Here is a 23,204-nt window from a genome sequence, read left to right as displayed (position 1 = left end):
TAAAACCCTGAATGGCTTAGATCCAGGATACCCAAGAGAGCACTTTCTCTACAAGATCCCCACCGCTCATTAAGATCATCGGTGGTGGGGGGGTGTCCATCTTTGGGTGCCAGCAGTTCATCTGGTGGAGACCTGGAATCAGGTCTTCTCAGTTGTCGCCCCTGCATTGTGGAACGTACTCCCCATGGATATGAGGCCTTCAGGAGAGCCTTAAAGACCCATCTTTTTAGCCTGGCTTTTAATGATATCTACTTCTAATTTTAATCTGGTTTAAATGTTTTATTATGTGTTTTTTATTTTAATGTAAACCGTCCTGAGCCACTTTAGGAAGGTGGTATATACATTGAATGAATAAATAAATAAATGTGGACTTCATGTGTACCAGATTTCATAACTGTATGCCCATCCATTCATGAGATATAAAAGAGGGAGCAAAAGCAGTATGATGTCACCCCTTTTCATGAAGGCAAAGGGCAGATTCTTCCACATGAAGGTGGAATGATGGTTCAAGGAGAAGCTTCAGTTTCAGATGTATGGGTTTGTTGTTTTTTAACAATTTTGGTTTGAAACAAGCCAGATTTCACCATTATAAACAAAAATTCCAGAAATTTGACAAATCAAGAGATTGCCAAATTCTCTTAATATTCACTACAGGGGTCTAGATCCCCTTGTCCACATGTGTGGCCATTTTCAAGGCTCTAGGACCAACCACTAATCCACCTCCCCTTTCCATGTTCATCTCTATGGGGAAAATCCTATTCAATTTTGCTAATTCCAAAATTCTGTAGTATTATCAAAATTCATTTCAATATTTCAGAATTAATTCAGACTTTACCAATCTAATTTTTTAATGGATTTATTTTAGCAGTTGTTACCAATTTTTGGCAACTCCTGATAAAATCCCAATTTTAGTTAGGAGTCCCAGGTAGGCTGCCACCATCCACTTTTTATATGAGCAGATTCACCCTTCCAAGGGAATATACTGAGAAAGTAAAGTGGAAAACCGCTTCCCACAAGAAAGGCTTGAGCAGTCTTAGGCCTTCAGGAGCATGTGACTAGGGCAAGACCCAATAAGGAGTGGCACTCTATGACAACAACAACAAGGATTTATTTATAATTGGACTGTAGCTCATTAAAGCCTTGTCTCAGAGCAAGCTCATGTGAGGGAAAGAAATGCTGAATAATTCCTGCTGAACTGCCTGGCTAGGCTTCTCCTAAAACTATTCTGTATTATCAGTAGGTTCAAAAATGCTGCCACCACCACTCCTTTTGTCTACAGAAACTCTCTGGGCTTGGAGTGGGATAACGCCACTCCCCCCCCCCCACAAAAACCCCCTCTTAATTTGGCTCTTGGACAAGTACAAAAATCTTCCACATGGTGAGAAAATCGATAGCTGCTGAATGTTTGAGGGTGTGTTTGCTCCAGAGGAATCCCCCTCCACCCCCCCCTTTCCTGAGTTAAAAACCAATTTAGAGAGGCTTGTAAAAAAGAAAAGAACTTTAAAAAAACCCAGTCTTATTCAATTTTTCTACAGACTGCTTCCGTCTGAGGCTATCTCAGCTTTTAGATACAGTTAAGAATACTTAGTAGGATTACAAAAATAGGTTGTCTTAATGCATGATCAAATGTTTACAGTGGCTTTTGCAACAACATAGATGTATTGAGCATAGGCTACTGTTTCTTATTTCAATTATGTTGCAGGTAAACTATAATAGAACAGTATCCCGAATATGCAGAGCGCACACACAAAAGAAGTATAACATCTAACCCAAAGTTTGACTAAACAAACTTTTCCCTAGACTAAATTTCCTTTTTCCTTGAACTCCCCAAACTCCTGGTGGGACTTCAAGCCACCTGTAATCCTGTCTTCCCAGGCTTTACAGTTATCTTCCTGCAGCCAATATTCATGGCCACATGTTCTCCTGTGCACCTCCAGCCTCACATCTTCTAACAAACTCCCTGGTTCCTGGCAACAGCTCTCTAGGTCTCACCCACCTGGTGTGCTGATTGGCTGAGCCCTGGAGTTCACCAGCCTGTCAATCAAGACAAGGTTTCACTTCCAGTTAACTCTTTAGAGGGAGGGAAAGCTGGTCACTACATGGATGATCAGGAAAACTATAGAGGCATCAATGATAACTGCTTCCATTCAAGTAAAGCCCTTCCCCAGGAACTATAAGAACCATGCAGTCAGATCCAAGCACTTGAACAAAAATAAATTCCCTGATGTATGTAGCTAAACTGACCCCAATCCTTCCTACTTACTTCCAGTTGATTCCCAGCCCAAGGCTAGTCTCCTCTTTTCCACAGTAGTTGCTGATCAGACCTCCTTCAGAGGCCTCCAGGGAAGAACCAAATTCCAACACCCCCCTCCCCCTCTATAGGCTGTCATGCAGCAAATCTTGCCCCTCACTCTGGATTGGGCCACAGGGATTTGATTCTCTAGGGCTTTCTTCCTTATTTGGAGAGGTGCACACTGCAAGCAGTTATTCTAATTGAGGCCTAGTCCTCCCTCAAGCCTGACTATCACTACAACAAGTTATGCCAGACTAATCTTATCTGCTTTTTTTAAATGGATAAAATTACGATTTTAGTAGGTAACAGGAGTACCATAAACATAAGTGTATCTTGATTTCAGCAAAGCATTTGACAAAGCATTTGGTGGGTGGATTCTCAGCTGGCTGAACAATTAATGGTCACATCTCAATCTGGAGGGAAGTATCTAGTTCTGTCCTGGGCCTTATGATACTCAACATTTTTGTAAGTGACTTGGATGAGAGAGTAGAGAGGGTAATTTTGAAGTGTGCAGATGACATGAAGCTGGGGGCAGGTGGTGGTGGTGGTGGTGGTGAAAACCTTAGATCACGGGTAGGCAACCTTGGCTCTCCAGATGTTATGAATAAATGGTGGCTGGGAATAATGGGAGTTGTAGTTCAGCAACAGCTGGAGAGCCAAGGTTGCCTATCTCTGCCTTAGAAGTTGGACTCAAGATGCAAAATTATCTTGACAGGCGAATACAGTAGAAACCAATTTGTAACTACACCTGCAAATGTATAGCACAGCAATAAAATGCAATACAGGATGTGACTTATGCAAAAAAAGAGAGAGAGAGAGAGAGAGACCTTTTATAGTCATTATGGTTATGAATAAATATTTGGAAGGGCGGAGGCAGTGCCTGTTAAAAAGCCAGAGCAGGGTTACCAATGGACAGTAGATGGGATTTTAGTCCCTAGCACAGCTGCCTCCCCCTTTCTCAAATAGCAGGACATGGGCAGTTCTGACTCAGGTTGTTCTCTTATATTATTCATTTTTCATCTCAGTTCCATTCTATATGAGACTCAGGGCAACATTAAGGCAGACACAGCAACAGTAGTACAATAGACTAGGCAAATGCAGGCAGCATTATTGCCAAAGGAGCTTCCCAGCTGGGTCAGAGTGCAAAGACAGTGGAAACAAGAGGCAATCTGTGGGCAAGAACCTTTTTCAGATTTCCTTCCTACAGACTCAGATTTTTGTGTGCAGAATATAGTAAGTCCAACTTTTAACAGGTGGTTTGGAGCTTAACATAAACATGTTGTTACCCAGTCAGTCACATATGTTTAATCTGATACGAGAATACATTGTATGGCATTCTTATTTGAATAGTGCAAGATAATAAGTGTGTGTGTGTGTGCGCGCTGCATGTAAAGAAATGTTACAGTATCCATCCACAGTCTTCTTTTTTTTAATGCCACAGCTGAGTTGAAGCCTTGTCAGGATAGCTTAGATAAGAGCAAGCCCTAGGCTAGACAGGAGCAAATCTTTTGGAGTCCTTATGGGCAAAAGAAACAATTGTGAAGGATGTCTAGCTTTCATCTTAGCCTTCCCCTGGGAGAGATAAAGTTTGGGCAAATATCCAGGTGTCTGAATCAGGCTCTGCGGCTTTTCTAAAAACTCAGAGACTATAATTAACCCACAGCTGCTCTTCTGACATCTGTGGGAAGAAAATATTTAATGCATTCACATTGTTACTTCTTTGTAAAGCTCTCCATTTAAATTTCTGGTGCTAGCTAAGCCCTTGTGTTAAGCTCCATAAACATGCTCCCTCTAGTAAAGAGAAAAGATGAGCACTCAGCATTAAGCCTTGGTCAGGGGTGAGCAATAGGGCAAAGATTTCAACTGTTGCTTTAAGCCATTAGCATAAGCTGCTCAAAAGGTTGCTAGTTAATGCCAGTTTAAATTTTGACTACAAATTCTTGGCTTGCTGAGGAATATTTTCATTAACTTGTAAGGGCAATCATTGTTCTATCTGCTGTACACATGATGTCTTAAAATGACCCGGTCTTAATGAAAACTGGGCTCTTCTGTAATTAGCCAGTGGGGAAAGAATTAAGCTCTATTGTTGCATAGATTTCTTAAGTGTTTGAAAAGTGTGCTAAGTGGAGTCCAAAGTCTCCAAGTAATAGAGGCTGTGAAGTGATTTGTAGTGCAAATCTAAGTGAAATGGTTGGGAACTGCCTCATATGCGACAGCATCTCCACTTGAGGTTTGCTGTGGTTAGAAGCTTTCTGCAGTTGTGCCGAACTGTGTGTGAATGTACCTCCACAAATGATTAGATTAAGAGTAGCTATGTTTTCAAAAGCTACACAGCAGAGTTTGAAACATCATGAGCTGCTGCCAAATATTCAGAGGCAAAGACCAGTATCCCTGCCCTCAGGAAAGCAGCAGGAATGAAACTTGGGTTGACCTCAGCTCTTGGCATGGCTGCTTTTAAAAGTACAATTATTTGGTGAGTATGGATGCTAACCTCTATGGACTTTTTTTTAAAAAATGTCCACCAATAGTAAGTAGAGCTGAAGCAAGATGCTGCTAGACTCCAGTACACAGTATTCAGATTTTAAAATTTGACTTTGAAATATGAATTCCAATATTTGTGACACAATATAACATGAATGGAAAATGAGTTTTCTGATGGGACAAGTCTTTTTTAAAGCCAAATGGGAAAATAATTCTTAACTAGGGGTATGCATGAATTGATGTATTCATTTTGATTTGTACCCGAATCAAAACACCCCTGATTTGTTTTGGGTCTGAATCTGACCCCCCTCCCCACCAAATCACTCCAGATTCGATTTGTACCCAAATATTCCAAATCTGAATCCGAATTGACTTGGATTTTTAAATGATGGGGCAGAGCCAAAAGAGTGGGGTGGGTGGTAGTGCCCAATAAGTGGAAGCTACCACCCAAATTTCAAAGAAATTGGGCAAAGGGTGATTATTAAAGATTTTTTTTTAAGTTGGTGTGTCTTTAAAGTTTTTCCCATAGGGAATAATGAGGATTTCAGCAACCTTATAGCTCCATGTGGGGGGGCACCAGGGTGGCCCAGAGTGGGTTATGGTGGATGGCAATGTCCAATGGGTGCAAGGAAGCGACCACCCAGATTTCAAAGAAATTGGGCAAAGGGGTGATTTTTAAAGAATTTTTGAAGATGACATGTCTTTGGGTCAGATTCAGGGCAGAAAAGAGGTTTCAGGGGCAGAAGAGTGGGTCAGGTGGTAGTGCCCCAATGGGTGCCTGCCATCATCCAGATTTCAAATAAATTGGTGAAAGGGGTGATTTTTTAAAGAATTTCTGAATTTTAACATCTTTAAGCTTTTTCCACATAGGGAATAATGGGGATTTCAGCAGCCTCATAACTCCACTAGAGGGGCACCAGGGTGGCCTAGAACAAATAGTGGTGTAGTGCACATAGGGTGCCAACCACCCCCAAACCCACAAGCCCATGGTGCACTGGGTTTTGTTGTTTCTGAGGTGTTCTGGGAGTAGATTCCCTGGTAGTAAATGAGTGGATTCAATATTTGTCATTGAATCAGGCCCTGGACTCCAGTCACATGCAAACTGCTGACTCATATTGTAACCGTGGGCAAGTAACCTGACCTCCTTTTACCTCAGTTATCCCAGCTGGAAAATTAAGCAAAAAGCATGACCGCACTGAAAAACAGATGCTTCATGCAAGCTGTGATTTCCTGAGTAAATATATTACAAGACTTGTAGCATTCATAGCAAGCTGTGTCGCTGCTTCTGTCCACTGATCCAGTTTATGCAGTAATGTTCTGATGAATACATGGAATAAAATGTAATATACCTGTGCTTACTGATAATTCCTCTGCAAACACTTCTGTGTGGATTTGATTTCTTGCCAATATATTTGACTAGATAATGGAATTCCATTATTTCTGTGCTTTTTGTGTTGAGATGGAGGAAAGTAAAATTCATTGTGATTACTCTTGGATTCAGTGGCTGACATTGCTATACACCATTACATGCATATTGCAACATGTTTGTGCAGTTGTGCAGTTAGCTGATGAGCTAAATGTAAGAATTGTGCAGGTGCAGTTGCACAATTCCGTCATTTAGCGCAGGAATGCACCTGTACAACTGTGTAAATGTTATGTTACCACACGCACATGACAGTGAGCAGTAGTATGTTAGCTGATTTATTGAGACCAAATCAAGTTCCTACATAATTTAGAATATACATTTCAAGCATGGCTATGGTCCTGTAGAAGCTAAGTACTATGATTGATATGGACAAGGCACATCCCCAGCATGCCCAGTAGATACTTGTTGACCCTTGCATTCATTCATTCATCATTCATTCATGTTTTCAAGTGCCCTGTCTTGCCCAAATCTTAGCATGGCATACTAAATTTAGAAAGATATAGGGAAAGGCTATAGCTCAGTAGTAGAGCACATGCTCTTCACTTATAAATTCCAAGGTTCAGTTTTCTGCATCTTGAGCTAAAAGTATGACATAAATATTTTGTGTGTGTGTGTGTGTGTGTGTGTGTGTGTATAAAACTGAAATGCCAAAGCAACATAAATGCCTTGATGCTTATCCTCATATATGAAATGCCTGCCTAAAAATAGAAACCATTTTGTGTAATCTTTGGAAGACATCTTGCACCAGCTCCAAGGGAAAGGAGCTCCAAACTTGGGAAGCAGCCACTGAGCATTGTTCTCTTTGTGCAGTCATTACTAGGGATGTGCCCAGACCGGTCCGGAGGCCATTCTAAAGGCCTCCGGACTGGTCCAGACCAGTCCGGACCTGGGCGGTTCAGTTGGGGGGGTTGCTTTAAGAGCAGGGGGAGGGTTTATTTACTCCTCCCGCTGCTTTCCCGCTCTGGCGCCCGTAATTTTAGTAGTAATTGGGGCGGCAGGATACCTCCCTGCCGCCCCTTCCCCCCTTTCACTATGAAAAGCTCCCAGGAGTCCTCTGCACACGCACACACGTTGTGCACGCACACAGAGGACTCCTGGAAACTTTTCATAGCGAAAGGGGGGAAGGGGAGGCAGGGAGGTATCCTGCCGCCCCAATTACTACTAAAATTACAGGTGCCAGAGCGGGAAAGCAGTGGGAGGGGTAAGTAAACCCTCCCCCCGCTCTTAAAGTAACCCTCCACCCCAGTGCTGGACCACAGTTTGGCGGTTCCGTGCACACCCCTAGTCATTACCTATATCTGGGGACAATTCAAAATTCCTAACTCGGAGACTACCATCAGTTGATGTTTGGAGGTTGGGTGGGACATAGTAGAGGACACAGTATTTGAATATAAAGCGTCTGAACTGTTTCAGCCTCATAATAGAAGCCATCCTTAGGTAAATCCTGCTGCAAAGAGGGGAAGACATCTAGGCAAAGGGTGTTTGCAGGAAGCTAGCTACTATTCTTCTATCATGATGCCTACCAGAGCCAGAGCATGGGGGTAGGGGGAGAGTTCACTGGGTTGAATCCTTATCTGTAAGGGATTCACAGTATGCTGCCACCATCAACTTTATTTTAATGTGGGGCAAACTAATCTTTCCACATAAGATTCCAGGGGGAGGTTAAAGTGGCAAAACCCTCCCCGCCACCAAAAGGCTGAATAGCCCTCGGCCTTCAAAGGCATGTGACTAAGTCAGACCCAAAATGAAGAGAAGCACACTTCAGCAGCAAGGATTTATTATTAGATTTAAAGAAAAAGGTATGCATAAGAACAATTGTCTTTTCATAAAACAGATAAGAGAGTGTTTTTATTAAATTAGGCAACTCAGATTCCAAAAAATACAGAAAAGAAAAATAACTTTCCTCACCCATCTAACTGTACTGGTCCTTATTACAGGCTGCAGCCTTCCCAGGTCCCCAAAAGCTCAGCCCACTGTTTAATCGGGGCCCTTCTGGGACAGAGTAACTAACAAGCCAGAGCTTCTGCTGGTAGCTGAGCCAGAAATCCCCACCTAGTCCTCTGGATCGGTCCCTTTTATTTGAACTTCCTGGGCATTTTAGCCTACTTTCCAGTATGCTTATGAGATCACCTGGCATTGTGTGTGTGTGTCCCCACTATCAACTTGACAACACCTGGACTAATTATGAACCAAATCGGGTGCAGTTGTAGGGATATAGAGAGAGACACCTCAATGGTTTAGTTTGTGATGATGTCATCCACACCAGTTTAAGATCGCTTCCATGTAAACTTTTGAGGCACAATTGGCTAGCTTGTAAACCACTTAATCAATTTAAACCAAATTTGGTACAGCTTGTAGGGACCCATAGGAAGACCTCAACGGCGTAGTTTGTGATGATGTCATCCACCCCAATCCAAGGTGGTGGTCATGTGAATGTCTGAGGTGCAAGCCGGCTAATTTGTGGACTGTCTAACCCATTTGAACCAAATTGGGTACAGTTGCTGTGAGTGATACACGGGGACACCTCAATGGCATAGTTTGTGATGGTGTCATCCAACACATTTGAGGTGCAAGAGATCTAACTTGTGGACCTCAAACCAAATGTAGTCCAGTTGTAGAGACAGTGAAAGGAAAGTAGGCTGGTAAGTTCTTACTAGAACAACTTGTTTACTTTTTAGGAAAGATTCACCATCCCAGCAGTTGCTCTAAGTGAGGCCTAGTCCTCCCTCCAAACCTTATTATCACTACAACTTCCTTTATAGAAATGATGGTACTTCCTATAAAACAGGATAATGGAGTTGTAGCACAATGAGAACCAAACCTTACACTAAGGGCTAACACTAAAAGTGCTTGGCTTTTAGAGCAGCTAGGGTAGATTTTTAAAAAACACCCAAAAACCCCTGTTAAAATACGAACTCGGTTTACTAATTTACAAGTAATAGTGGTATTGTGGCATGAGCACAAGATAGCACTTGTGAAAAAAAGAGACTGCGGTATTTTATTTATTCATTAATTACATTTTTATACCACCAAAATCCAGCATCTCATGGCAGTTTACAGAAAAATAAAACTGATAAAACCAAGCAATTAAAACAGTTAAAACAATTTAAAACAGCAATAATAAAACTAACTTACAGCTGATCAAAGTCTTCGTTAAATAAATGCATCTTGAGAGCTCTTTTAAAAGAATATGTCTTTAATCCTAAAATGGCTATATTTATTAGTAGGCCTATTTGAGTGAACTGAGACATGCAATCTGTATTTGTTCTTCTATCAGCAGGTGCTTCCCAGACTAGCTGCTGGAACAGCAGCAAAATGCCTCCATTCAGCAAGTCACATTCAGAACGTAAACAGCAGGGGTAGTCTCTCAACAACTAACAACCCCCACAAAAAGAAACTTTTTCACGTTGGATGTACAACATCCTTCTTCTTTATCACAGCGCTTAAAGTCACAACAAGGCATTGGAAATCTGAACGGCACCCTGCTATCCGCATAGGGACTGCGGTGTCAGGACGCAGGAGGTGTGGAAGCACACTTCCGAGATATGTCCTGACCCCGCTGTAGGGTCTAGTCTGGAAAGCGCCCAGTAGCCAGAGCCTGCTCAGTAGGTCAGCTTGCCTGATAACTCTCACAACCGCTGGACCTGTGGGAGCTACTGAGGGAGAAATGCTTGAAAGTTCTGTGCAGGCAAGCCCTCTGTCTAGGGCTAGCCAGCTGGGCACACCACTGCTTGGTTCAAAAGAAAACCTTTTGCCTGCTACCACATTTTTGGGAAAGGCTCTTTGACGGTAGTGGACAAAAGACCTGATCCTGTGCATGGTAGGTAGCTGAGCATGACCAGCTGGCTGTGAGCAGCAGCAAGCCAGCCTGGGCCAGATTTTTAAGCAGCAGCATGAACTCGGTGGTTTGTGATTAATATTATCGTTCCGGGACTCTGGGCTGAATTTGGAGTGTGGGAAGCAGGGGCTTAGCTACAATTGAACAAGGGCAGACAAACATCCCTAGGCCCATGAGGGAGAGGGGGCCCTGCCAGCTGGGTTACAGCTGCTCTTTGATCTCCCCCTTGCGCCTCTCTGAAGAAGAAAGTGGCTTCTTCTTCCCATCTTCACTTTTTGTCACAGCACCCACCCACTCTAACTTTACTACACCTCTGTTGGGAAGCTGACAAAGCAGCTTCGGAATACAGGCACTTCCATGCTTTTATAGCCCAACTTCTGCCATGCAGGCTGCACAGCCTCTGCTGCACCTGTGGCTATGCTCATTATTGTCTGCTTGTTCTCTGGCCATTTGGTAAGAGGCAGGATGCCAGCACTATAATCTCCCATGTATGGCATTCAGTGCTTCTCAACATAGTTTTTTCCTTTCTACACATAACTGGGCTCTTTATTTGTGTCATGTCCATATCCCCTTCCCCTTCCCCTTCCCATCACACCTAAGACACTGAGATGCCCAAGTCTTATTAAAGCACAACTGAACTAAGTAAGATTATCCCAGAACAAACGGTTTCTGAGTTTGAGTCTTAGCAAAATGCATTGTTACTGTAATGTTGTTAAATGTGCCATGATTTTTAACTAATCAGATGGAAATTTGTAGTTACTGCAATCTGTTATTGAACTACATATATAAGCAGAGAGAATATCTTCATGGAATGGCTTGTACCACTCTGAAAACTGGGCACCACTTCAAGCTGTAGAGGCGGGGGGTAGCCTAAATAATGAAGCAAGGTATAGTGGAATAAATACTTAATGCATAGTTTTGATTTAGCTAATGGAAAGTCAACATGAACTTCATAGGTTCTGTAAATATGGACACACATATCCAAAAGTTCATGTAATCACTATTCTGTTAAGGTGTCAGCTGTGCAATGTTACAGTGCTGCTTTTCATAATAATCCTGGCACGTTTCTAGACATTGAAGCAGAAATATTTAGCACAGAGCTAAAACATGTGGAATTGGAAGCTGTATTGCACAAATGCACCGTGCTGAAATTCATTATTGCATTTTAACCTTCACCCTTGTCCCCGCTTGGAGCTCAGGGCTCCCAGCCATATGGACCAGTACTGAAGGAGAACTGTGCAGTACCGTCATTCAGTAGAATGGAAGAACAATAGCATCGGAGAGGTCCCATGGCTAGTTACTGATGATGGGCTGCAAGGAGAGTCCCCATGCATATGCAGCCTGAGACAATACAGTATGTTTGCCCATTCGAGTGACTCCCCTCAGGGCATGCCTTTCATCCTGAGACCCTACTTCAAATGGGTATGGAGCCATAGCTCAGTGGCAGAGCACCTCCTTTGCATGCAGAAGGTCGAAGTTCAATCCCTGGCCTCTTCAGGTAAGGCTGGGAAAGACAGCTGCTTGAAACCTTGGAGAGGCCACTACCGGTCAGTCTGACTCCATATAAAGCAGCTTCCAATGTAAATTGTTGGAAAGTTTGCTTTACTAAAACTTCAAGGATTCAGGTTGGGTGCTCTTCTACCCTAGGCTGTTTGCACCAGGTCAGGTTGCATGCCCTAAATTGAGCCATTTAGGCCCAAACTGAGACTCACTTCCCTCATGGCGTCAGACACTCATCTCTGCAAACAGTCTCACTTGGGTGAATGCTAAATTCCAAAATGGACAGGGAACTGCAGCAAATTTCCTAGATGACGTTTCCGTGAGATGTCACCAGACTTGTCAGAATAAACTTGATGGCAGTTGCAAACAAGCATTACATGAACTCAGTTACATCAAAACTCAGTAAAGTGTTGAGTGTAGGCTGGCCAGAGTTTCTTTAAAACACTGAGTACATCCTGGTGCCACTCATTCCATGGGTTTGGTGAACTCACTGTGATAACATCAGACATTGAGACAGCAAAGCCAGCACTGTCTTTATGTTTCCTGAAGATATCCTTTGTTTCGGGATGGCCTTTCAAGGATTTGGAACTGACAAAGACAGAAGATTATACAGAGACCTCTGTGTTTTAAAAAAATCCTGTCAGTCTATTGCAGTATAAATCTAAACATCCTCACAGTCTACTTGCAATTACATGTACATATGAAGGTGCCCTATACCAAATCACACAGTTGGTCCATCTAGCTCAGTATCATCTATATTGACTAGCATCAACTGTTTGGGGTTTAGAGAAATTAATAGATTGGAGGTGGGATACAACGCAAAGCACCCTTGGGTGCTTGTAGGGAGAGATTTGGACCCTGTGGCCCTCCCAACAATGTCATTGGGAGCTTGATGTAATTCAACAGGGCCCACAGTTGGGTTCAGAAAGGACTGAGCTATTTAGGACAACATGCTTCATGAACTGAGCCCAATTGTAAGTTAAGCTCACAGGAGTTAATCTGTCTCTAGTTACTATTAGAGGAGCTCAGAAGGTAATTAAGTGTAGAAGGAGGAAGGGGTTGAGTTCGAAACATTTTAAAAAATACTAATGTTCATTATCTAATCCTACTGATATACGTATAGATATATTTAACAGTTCAGTGTTGGAAATATTCTATTTTCACATTGGAGAGCACCTTTTACATTGAACTTTGCTGTCCTCTTGGAATGTTGTCTTTTTTGTCCAAATCACGGATACTAATTAGAGCTCAGACACAACTGTGCAATTCAGCCCTAAATGCTGATTTATTTATTTTTAAGGCTAGGTGCTAAGCCTTAGGAGCAAAGATGCTGAGCTTGTTCAAGACTCTTCCAGCCCTATTACAAACAAGTAATTTAACACATACTGTAGCCGGTAATAAATTTCAGAATACTGTATTTACCTCTAAATTTTACTCTAGATTACTCTAATTTAAGATGACCCTCTTTAAAAATACAAGTTAAATACAGGTTATATCTGTATTTATCCAAAAGGAAGAGCACTCTGAATTTAAGTCACCCCCTGATTTCTAATATCAAGGAACTTGGGAAAAACCTAGTCTTGAATTCAGGTAAATACAATAATGTTTACTAGTTCATTGTACTAATATAACATAGTGCCAGTATATTACCATGAGGAAATAGTTTCATTTAAAAATTTAAATATCCAAAACGAGACCTTCTTCAAATGTACAATTTAAGTAATAAAACATTATGCTTCTTTATTTCCTTCTTACAGGGCACCTCCTTGGACTCTCCCATGATGACTCCAAATTCTGTGAGGAGAACTTTGGTTCCATGGAAGATAAACGACTTATGTCTTCCATCTTAACAAGTATTGATGCTTCCAAACCATGGTCCAAGTGCACTTCAGCAACAATAACAGAATTTCTGGATGACGGCCATGGTATGTATGGAGATATTGGCATCAGACCATGCTGAACTTTGTGTGCTTCTGTGGCTTTAAAAAACATAATTTGTAACCCTCATTTTTAAATGGAAACCTTGTATCTATTGTTTTAAGAAGTCCTTGAGTTGCTTTCACAATTTTTATACTAGCACAGTAGTTGCAAGGCAACCCTGGTTACTTGTTTCTCACTGCTAAACACTGTGGAGCAGTGCTTTTTTGCCATTGTCTAAATGAGGAATAAATATTAGTAGATGATAATATGTATGTCAAGCTCTCGGTACAGCCATCTGCCTTCTGCTGCCAAAGGAGGTTGAGGTGGCCTCAGAGTTTCAGCCAGGAGGAGCTTTAAGGCTTATAGGCAGGGCTTGTTCCTTTCACCAGCCCTGCCCTAGTGTTCCTACCCGCCACAGCTCCTTCCACACTAAGCCCTCCTCCTTGACTAGCCCCATCACTGGCTAGTCCTCCCTTATATAGCTCCTGACAGCTGGGGCAAGTCTTGCAAGATCTTGCCTTGAGATCTCACAAGAGCCACTCCTGATCCTGCGAAGCTATGCGGTCTGTTGACTGCAAGGCAACATCTCCCTGCCAGGGCCAGTGTGAACACTTCCAAGTAGGTGTATTGAGGTCTACTTCTTCCCCTGCCTGATAGGGTCCCCCCTGCAAGCCCTGACATGAAGATCACATGTTTACCTGTGGTGATTAACTCCACCTCGGGGTTCCCCTACAATGTAGTAGTAGTAGTAGCAGCATCAGCATCATACAATGGTGAATGGTAGTAATTGTAGTCAGTAGCAGCAACAGCAGCTGATAAGTGGGTAGTAGGACTGCTTTACATTCCTGCTTGCATTCACTTTAACAGCAAACATGTGAGGTAGGATACTGTTATCTCCCATTTACAAATGGAGAATTTGCACTTGATCAAAATGACTTGCTCAAGGCTACCTATCACACCAAGGCCTCAAACTGAGATTTTAACCCAGCATTTCCAGTCTCTTGAGCAGAAGGTCCCTTGGTCAATCTCTGGCATCTCCTCGTAGGGTTGGGAGAAACTCCTGTCTGAAATTGGAGAAGCTGCTGCCAGTCAGCATAGACCAGGCTTCCCCAACCTGCGGCCCTCCAGATGTTGCTGAACTACAACTCCCAGCATCCCTAGACACAATTTTATGTGGCTGGGTATGCTGGAAGTTGTAGTTCAGCAACATCTGGAGGGCCGCAGTTTGGGGAAGCCTGGCGTAGACAGTACCATGCTGAATGGACCCATAGTCAAAGTCAGCTCCCTATGTTCCTATGCTTCAGAGAGCTGGCAATTCAGTTTATTTAGTGAATATTAGTAGTTTTAAATTCTTTACAAACTTCTCCTTAATAACAACAAAATGCTCTTAAAATTCTTCACTGAGCTTCGAAAGCAACAGCAGCTTTTAAACAACCATTTCAAATTCCAGAATGCTTAGATAAAAATGACTTAACTGAACGAATGGATCTAGTTGTTATGGCAACTGGCATACTTATGGATGAAAAACTTGCTGTATGCATACAGAACTTTTTAAAAGCAAAAGTGTGTGGGATGGTTTTGGTGCTGCATGCAATCAGATGTTTTATCCCATTATCTTGTATAAATTATCTCCAGCATTCTGCTATTTTATTAAGCATTTGTTAAGCATCTACAGTTGTCTGTCTTTTTTAATTATTGCTTTGGTGTTGACTTTTTAAAAAAATTCTATCCCACTCTTTTGCCAAGGAGCCCAGAGCAGTGTACATAGTTATGTTTATCCTCACAACAACCTGTGAGGTAGGTTAGGTTAAGATGACTGGCCCAGAGTCACTCAGTGAACTTCATGGCTGAATGGGGATTTGAACTCAGGTCTTCCTGGTCCCAGGCCAACTCTCTAACCACTATGCCATGCTGGCTCTTGTGTCTTCTTTAAGATGTTACAGTTCCTGGGAGACTACAAAAGTCTTTCATATGGTTGGGTTCTGTCTTCTCTGTCTGTGTGGTTAGAGAATTGCTCTGTGGACTCCCATCCTTATGCTACATCTTCATATTTCCTCCTGAGATTCCTGATGTTTTTGAACTCCCAGAAGGTAGACAATAAGCCTATTCACACAAGCAGCTTAACCTAGGCTAGGGCAGCCCAGCCTTGGTTAGTCTGCTCATGTGCAGCGCTGGGATCCACACAGATCCCAGCACAGCACACCCGCCTAATCCTACTTTTTACACTGGTCTTTAGCCCAAGTATGCATAGAGTCAGACGCCTAGAGTTCCCGACTCATGGGGGTTAAGCGCCCGACTCATGGGTGTTAAGGGCTGTAGCAGCCTGAGCATGCATAGAGTCAGGTGCCTAGAGCGCCCAAATCATAGGGGTACCCCCCAATGCACCATGCTCATTGTGTGGTGCATTGTTGGACACATATTTGATGTTGCTTCCAAGGCATATCTGGCGGCTGGGCATTTGATGTTGCCTCCGAGGATCCCCATCCACTTATGCGGCAGCAAACATAACTAGGATTGGACTGCCTGTGCTGCGTGTCATTGCCAGTGCAAGCACAGAGCCTTCCTACTTTACAGAGTAGCCCTGTGCAGATATTATGGTCTCATGGAGGACCAATGATTGAAGATGGTTGAGTGGAGTACACCACCTGTCAACTCATCTTATGCCAACGTGCTTCATAGCCACAACCCTGCTGCTCTCTCTACTTCAGTGTCTGCAGTGGCAGAGAGCCAGATTAGATGACATGTGCATCGTCCTCAACATCATGGGAGGGGGGGAGCAAGTGTAAGCTTTGGCATGCTATCCCACTACTGCATAATTCAGGGTTTCACAACTTCAATCCTCTACAAGCTGTTGTTGGACTACAGCTCCCATAATTCGCAGCCACAGTGGCCAGTAGTCAGAGATGATGGGAGTTTTATTCCAATGACATTTGTAAGGCTAGAGCTGTGCAGCCCTGCATAACTGCATAGGGGCAGTTTGGACAAACCTTCCCTCAAATGACTATATGAAGATGGGACATCACATTGGGTGGGGGTGAAATGGGTGGAAAATCAAATTAGGTCAGGGTACGTGCTCCTCCCATACAAGATGCAAGCTGACCAAAGGATGTATCATCCAAACTAGTCCAGAAAGTTTCTTCTCCCATTCTAGAACCCTGGCTAGACAGTGTTCCAGAAGACATTTAGTGGAACTACCGTACCCAGCTATCCCACGCTTCCTCCCAGCCGGCCCACACACTTTCCCAGGCTGCCCTGCGTGACTCCCTGCCTGCCCCCAGATCTCTTCAGCCACCTAGCTGCCCCTGCGATGGGTAACCCATTAAAGAGCCCACCACTAGATGACCAGGGACAATTGTCCTTAGTTCTGCTGTCTCCTCGTGGTGGGGGCCAGGATTTCCAACATCCTATCCCGACTTTACGAACTTGCACAGGCCTAATACTCAGTTCTGAATGTTTGGAGTGACAAACATCTCAGTAACTAATTGCAGACTAACCTGCCAGTTCTGCTCCATGCATTCAATACAACTACTTTGCATGGAGAACTTGAGCTTTGATTCAGAGGCTTTTCAAGGGTCCTCCATGCTGTGACTCTAGCATAAGAAACACTTGATGTGCAATGCAACAGAATTGAAGAACTGTTTGCCAAGACAATGCTGTGACCCAGCTTTCAGCAGCCACATCTGAACCTTCCACTCCCTGAACCTTCAATTGCAGTGCAGAATGTAATCTTGAGCAGAGCTATTTGCAGTTGAGTGTTTCTCAAGCACCGCCTTCCTGATTACTTGCAGCCACCACCTTACTTCTTGGTGGCTGCTCTAGCCTCTTTCCACTTCCTAATCCACATATACAGCAATTGCCAACTTCCAGGGTCGCTGATTTATTTTCCTGTTTATTGTTAGAATAACCAATGTGGTAAGTAAATACTGAGGGTCACTTGGTAAGCTACCAAAAATACCGTTTTAACCCATTAATTGGAACTTAAAAGCAATAAGGAAGCTTGTTTGTAGTTTCTAAATGTGTCTGCCCAAGAGCTAGAACAGGATGTTTTTAGAAAAAGGAGTGTAGGTCTCAAGGTTCATCTTTACCTGATGGAAGGCCAAATGTTATATTTCTGGGTACTTGGTACCTTTTCTCTATTTTCCAGAAATGTAACATACACATTGATAGAAACTACAAAGATCTTCAAATACAGAAGGAATTTTTTGAATACATCCCTCCAATTAAACAACAACAGGATCTGGAATAGGGATCAATAGAACTGCCCAGAGACAAAAGTTTGGGGCGGTTACTAATTTGATAAATTAAAAATAAATAAATAAATAAATCATGTGGATAAGAGCAAGCCTTTGACAGCCAGTGTTATCTCCTTCCCCTTCTTGTAGATTGAGTTGTAGTTATGTACCTGTTCCTTTGGCACCCACATAGAAAACTATTTCTATGAGAATGTTATGTCAAATGTAGATTTCATATTCATACAGGACCAGTTCAGATATCATGTAAAACCATAGTTAAATCTTTGTGATGTATCTGAGAATCAGGAGCATGCTCTCCCCCTTTCGCTCCTCGAACAAGCCTCTGAAGAATTCTACTTTCAGTTGAGGTTAAGCACAAACCAAGATCAGTTGTGACATCTTATCCTTGCTTTCTTGGGGGGGGACTGAGATCCAAATCCCATTTCAAACCCTGGGTTCAGATCTCTGTTTATTTCACATAAATTGGTTAGAATAAACTGAGATCAGTTGGTTCAGACATTACAACCAATCTTGTTTTGTATGTAATTTTTTTTTAAGTATCTAAGGCTCAGGGATATTGCACAGAAGAAAGATTTAACTGTGTAACATCTGAACCAGCTGCTAATATTCCATACATGAAGGTAATGCACATGACCTGTTATGTGGGTAGTGGAGAGGGAGGACGGGAGACAGGCTCCTACATGTCTCCCCACAAATGATCAGCTCGAAAATAAAGCTTTGCTGGTTGCATACCCACACGAGCGCTGGGGTGGCAGTCGGCACTCTGGAGGCAGCAGAGGGAAAGTGTGCTCTGGGTCCTCCAAAGACGAAGAATGCAGCGGAACAGCTGCTTTTTATATAGCAGCCACCCCCCATCCTTGCTCGCTGCTGGAAATGGTGGTGGGCCGGGGGTGAAACCTTCTAACCCGATGGCAATCATTCTTATGATTACCTGCCCAAGTTAAATGAACCTGAGATTTTATTGATTGATTTGATTTGATTTGATTTGATTTGATTTGATTTTTATACCGCCCTTCCGAGCTGGCTCAGGGCGGTTTTTGTTTAACCTCGGCTAAAGGCTGGGGTTAAAAGTTGGGTTGGGTGGGAGGGCAGCGCCGGGATCAGGCTCGATCCTGGTGCTGCACATGAGCAGCACAACCCAGGCAGGGCTGGTTGTGTGAATAGGCTTATAGGTTAGTATAGAGCAATGTGTCTATTTAGGCAACGTACGGGGCAGGTTCACACAAAGCAGGGAATCTCCAGTTCCTCCAGCCTGAGATATGGGGGCAACCTGAAGTTGGCACGGCAGACAGTCACATATCTCGATTTCTTGAAAGTTGGGTTGAGCCAGAGGTACGGCCCATCCACACCTCCCAGTGAGGCCCTGGATGCTGCCCTAGCCTGTCTTGCACTGCCATTCATCTGTCAAGCCTTCCCTGTGTCCACCGTCTTGCAGCCATTGGTCCCAGTTACAAAGGGGGTGATCACCTGGAACAGGTTCGTGAAGGGTGTGAGTTCAGATGTAGCACACACCTCAAGGCAAGCAGTACTTTGGCAAGCCAATTTCAAATCTTGGTTACACATCTAGATTTGGTGTCCCAAGTGAAGCTCTGGTTCCTGTCCTGGTGTAGGTTGAGATGGTCACTGCCAAGTCAGTTACCAACTTTGCAAATAGGTTCCACGCTGTGTATAAACCCACCCATAGTCTCTTTTGTATGCCTGGAGAACCTGTCACAAGTATCCTGAAGAACATTTTTTCCTCAGATGCAGGGATTTTGAAATGAACTTTTGATTTATGGCACCTTAAACTAACACACATTGCAGCATAAGCCTTCAGGGACTAGGGCTCGCCTCATCCCCCCCCCCCCCAAGTGTCCTAAATACATTTGTTAGTCTTTCAGTTGCCACCTGCGTTCCCTGTAACAGGGATTCCCAGATGTTGTTGAATTCAGTTCCCATAATCCTTAACCAAAGGTCACTGCACCTAGGGATGCTGGGAGTTGTAGTTTATAATAATAAAGTTGTTTTATTATTATGCTATTTACACACAGTCCCAGATGTTATTGACTGGATTTGTACTTTAATTATCGGGCCTTTTCCAAGGGTCTAGGATAACTAAAGAAAAATTAAAGATATCGTAGTATTAGTGCTGTCCCAAATAGTGTGGCCTTATGTAGTTGATGTGTTGTAATTTTATCCATGCACTATTATTATTATTATTGTTATTATTAATTAATAAACATTTGGGAATCCCTGGTACAGGAAACACTGGTTGCCACAAGACTCTTTGTTTTTACTGCAATAGATGAACATAGCTGCTCTCTGGAAATTGTTGCTTTTGGATGTTAGTGCAATAGGTAACAAGCCACTTTTAAATTCTAATAATAGTTAATTAGAATAGTTTCATTCAAATTATCTATCGGAGGAGCATTTTCCTGTTGTGAGGAGCTGTGGTCTTTAGTTTCAGCATGGTGTTTTAGCAATTGCTGCATGCTGATTGTGCCTTACCTCCATGGGTCATGTGGCTTTATTGTCAGTGCACTGTGTTGCTTTTGGTGGGTAGTGGCAGAGTTTCTAAGATGCTGTGAGAGTGGCTGTGGATGTTTATGCAGTCACTTTTCTTTCTAATGATGTGCTGATGACTTGCTTCTAGGACTGCATCGAATTCTGTTAGCCCTGACATAGGGGCATCCTAGTAGTAAACACTATTCACCATGCAGCCCTTGTCATCACATAGAAGCTGGCCATAATACTCTACTCATGCTCCAAAATATGGTACAGAACAAGTGACCTCTTTTAGGGATGATTCTGAATCTTGTAGCAGTGTTATGTCAAGTAGCAAGGAGGCATGATTCTCATCTTTACAATGCAGTGAAGTATTCCCTAAGGCAGAGGTTCCCAACCCTGGATCCACAGAAGTGGTTAGACTACAATATCTGGGGTCCCAATGGCTGAAGTCCACTCTGGCTGGTGATAATGGGTTGTAGTCCAATAGCATCCGGAGACCAGTGTTCCCTGTAAATGTTCCCTTTTGCTAACTACAACTTCAAGCATTCCCAGCTGCAATGGCCTTTGGCTGGGGATTCTGGGAGTTGTAGTCAACAATATCTGGGAATCCCTCTTACAGAGAACATTGCTGGAGACCTGCAGTTGGGAATTCCTGCCCTAGGGAAATGTTATATACTGCATGTTGACTCAAGGTCATCAGAAAACAGACACAGTAAGAAACTTAAGAAAAGAAACTTCTCAGAAGCAAACGATGCTGCTGAAAGTTGTGCCAATCACAGGGGGAGAAGCAAAGGATTGCACTGGGCAAATTCTCTAGAGGAAACTGAGCGGTCACTGATTTTCATTAAAAAGGAATGTTTTGAAATATGGGTCTGTGCTGGCATCCCCATTATATTTTCTAAAGCACTGAAGTTAGGAAATATTTATATTCTGCATGCTTTCAGCCATGATCAAGTGGAAGTTGGCAATTGCTGCAGAGGAAGACAGGTTGTGGCAATCTATTTTGGCGGATGAGAAATGATGCTTTACTAGACCACAGTCACCCACACAGGACTCTTATAAGGTATTTACTCTCATAAAGGCTGTAAACAAGACAGAGAGCTGTTCAGGTTTGTTAGAGTGTCCTGTATCAGCATACGAGCCAGTTACTTCTTGGGGTGGTGGGAAATCCCCTAGAACAACATTTCCAAGACATTTCCCTGTGTTGCTTGGCTTCCCCCCGCCCCCAAAGGAGAGTATGCCAAGAAGATGCTTAACATTGCAGATAACAACATTATGCCTTACACAGTGTTCTTTTCCATTTGTAAAATACATGGACTGTTTGCAATTGGGTCTGTGGCTCTCCTTGCTTTTCAGGTATGTTCAATGAACATTTGCCACTGGCATTGCCTTTCATGTGTTGATTTTGTTTTGTTTTGATTTGGAGACTTTCCCCCCCTCCTTGTTCTGAAATGCTTCTCTTGGCTGCAACTCGATGTCATGCTTTTTCTGGCTTTCCTTAAGAAGATTTACCTTTTCAGCAGTGGTGTGCCTCAGCATGTTTAAATGGCAGCTTTGTTTATTTTGAAATATCTCTAGGTCTCGTGATAAATGTGGAAGATCTCACTCGCAGAGTGACTTTGGGCACATGGAAGCAATGCAAAAAGAACATTTCATATCCAACTCTGAAGCTGATGATGCAAATTATAAACTGAAATGTAAATCAGAAAAACCTGCTATTTGGCTAGGAGATGGATGGATGTTGTGTGTGTGTGTGTGTGTGTGTTTATACACACACACACTTTAGTTATGATTTACAAATCACTCACTCTAGTGGGACTACTCAAATATAAATGGATCATGAATTTTGCCTATGAGATGAAGTATTTATTGTAAAAGCAGAGTTTGCTTAGAGTCACAAGAGGTTTTAGTTGGACTTTCCAGATATTATCTGATTGAAAGGTGAATATTGTGAACAAATCTTGATCACTTTATCTAGTTTGGAAGCTTGGAGGTATGGCAAGCATCACAGAGAGGAAGCAAATTATAAACTGGGTTGTCCTTTCAGGTAACTGTTTACTGGATCAACCACGGAAACAGATCTTGGGTCCTGAGGAGCTTCCAGGACAAACATATGATGCCATCCGTCAATGCAAGCTGGCATTTGGGCCTGAATACACAGTATGTCCTGGAATGGATGTGTGCTCTCGACTGTGGTGTGCGGTTGTTCGCCAAGGTCAGATGGTGTGTTTGACCAAAAAGCTCCCTGCTGTGGAGGGGACGCCATGCGGAAAAGGAAGGATCTGCCTTCAAGGGAAATGTGTTGATAAAACAAAGAAAAAATATTATTCGGTATGTTCTATTTTAAGGATCAAACCAGGTGAAATTGTACAGGAGCTAATTATGCTAGGGCCTGTTTTAAGTGTACATTCAAATGGAATAATTACTTGACAGAATGAGGCAAGTAGGCTAGGCTTCCCACTTCTCTTTATTAGGACACAGCTGATACTGAAACTCTCATCTACTCAATTGGGAAATGAAATTTTCTAGAGAGCTTTGAAATGTGTCTTCTGCTGGCTGAGTAGTAAAGCATATAATGCAAGTGGAAAATGAATGAGTACATAAATATGACTGTGTGAGCTGGTTGACTGAACATTGGCTGTGCATTAGATGTGCAGCCAATTAATTTGCTGTGCACAGAGTGGGGAAGCTGTTCTGCAGCCTGACATTTCTTGGTGTAGTGACTGCCCCAGGATCCAGTGAAGCTGTGATAGTGCTGACTGGTTCATTGCATGCAGTCTCTGGGTTTTTTGAGATAATTTCACTTAACTGCTGTGTTAGAATGACAACAGCTTAAGGCACTAGCACAACTCGACTAACCCAAACAAGGATAAATGAAGTAAGTCTGCAGTTGGGAGAACTGTACATTACCACGCTGAAGTTAGGAAAATCAGGCATGCTAGAAAATCAGTTATTGAGAAGTACTACAAAAAAACTTCTACAAAGTAAAATTTTAGGTGAACATTG

General features: G+C 42.8%; 1 protein-coding gene across 1 annotated transcript in view; it reads left to right on the top strand.

Moving 5' to 3' along the window:
* ADAMTS5 (ADAM metallopeptidase with thrombospondin type 1 motif 5) overlaps positions 1-23,204 on the top strand; it is a 90,076-nt gene that overhangs the window by 55,611 nt on the left and 11,261 nt on the right. Inside the window, exons 3-4 of the mRNA XM_053307327.1 lie at positions 13,296-13,463; positions 22,246-22,529. Coding sequence (XP_053163302.1) covers positions 13,296-13,463; positions 22,246-22,529 — 452 coding nt within the window. The remainder of the gene's footprint in view (positions 1-13,295; positions 13,464-22,245; positions 22,530-23,204) is intronic.

This window comes from Hemicordylus capensis, chromosome 3, assembly GCF_027244095.1.
Source record: "Hemicordylus capensis ecotype Gifberg chromosome 3, rHemCap1.1.pri, whole genome shotgun sequence".
NCBI classification, from domain to species: Eukaryota; Metazoa; Chordata; class Lepidosauria; order Squamata; family Cordylidae; genus Hemicordylus; species Hemicordylus capensis.
Note: the sequence above shows the minus strand (reverse complement) of the source record. Positions and strands in the feature narration are given on the sequence as shown.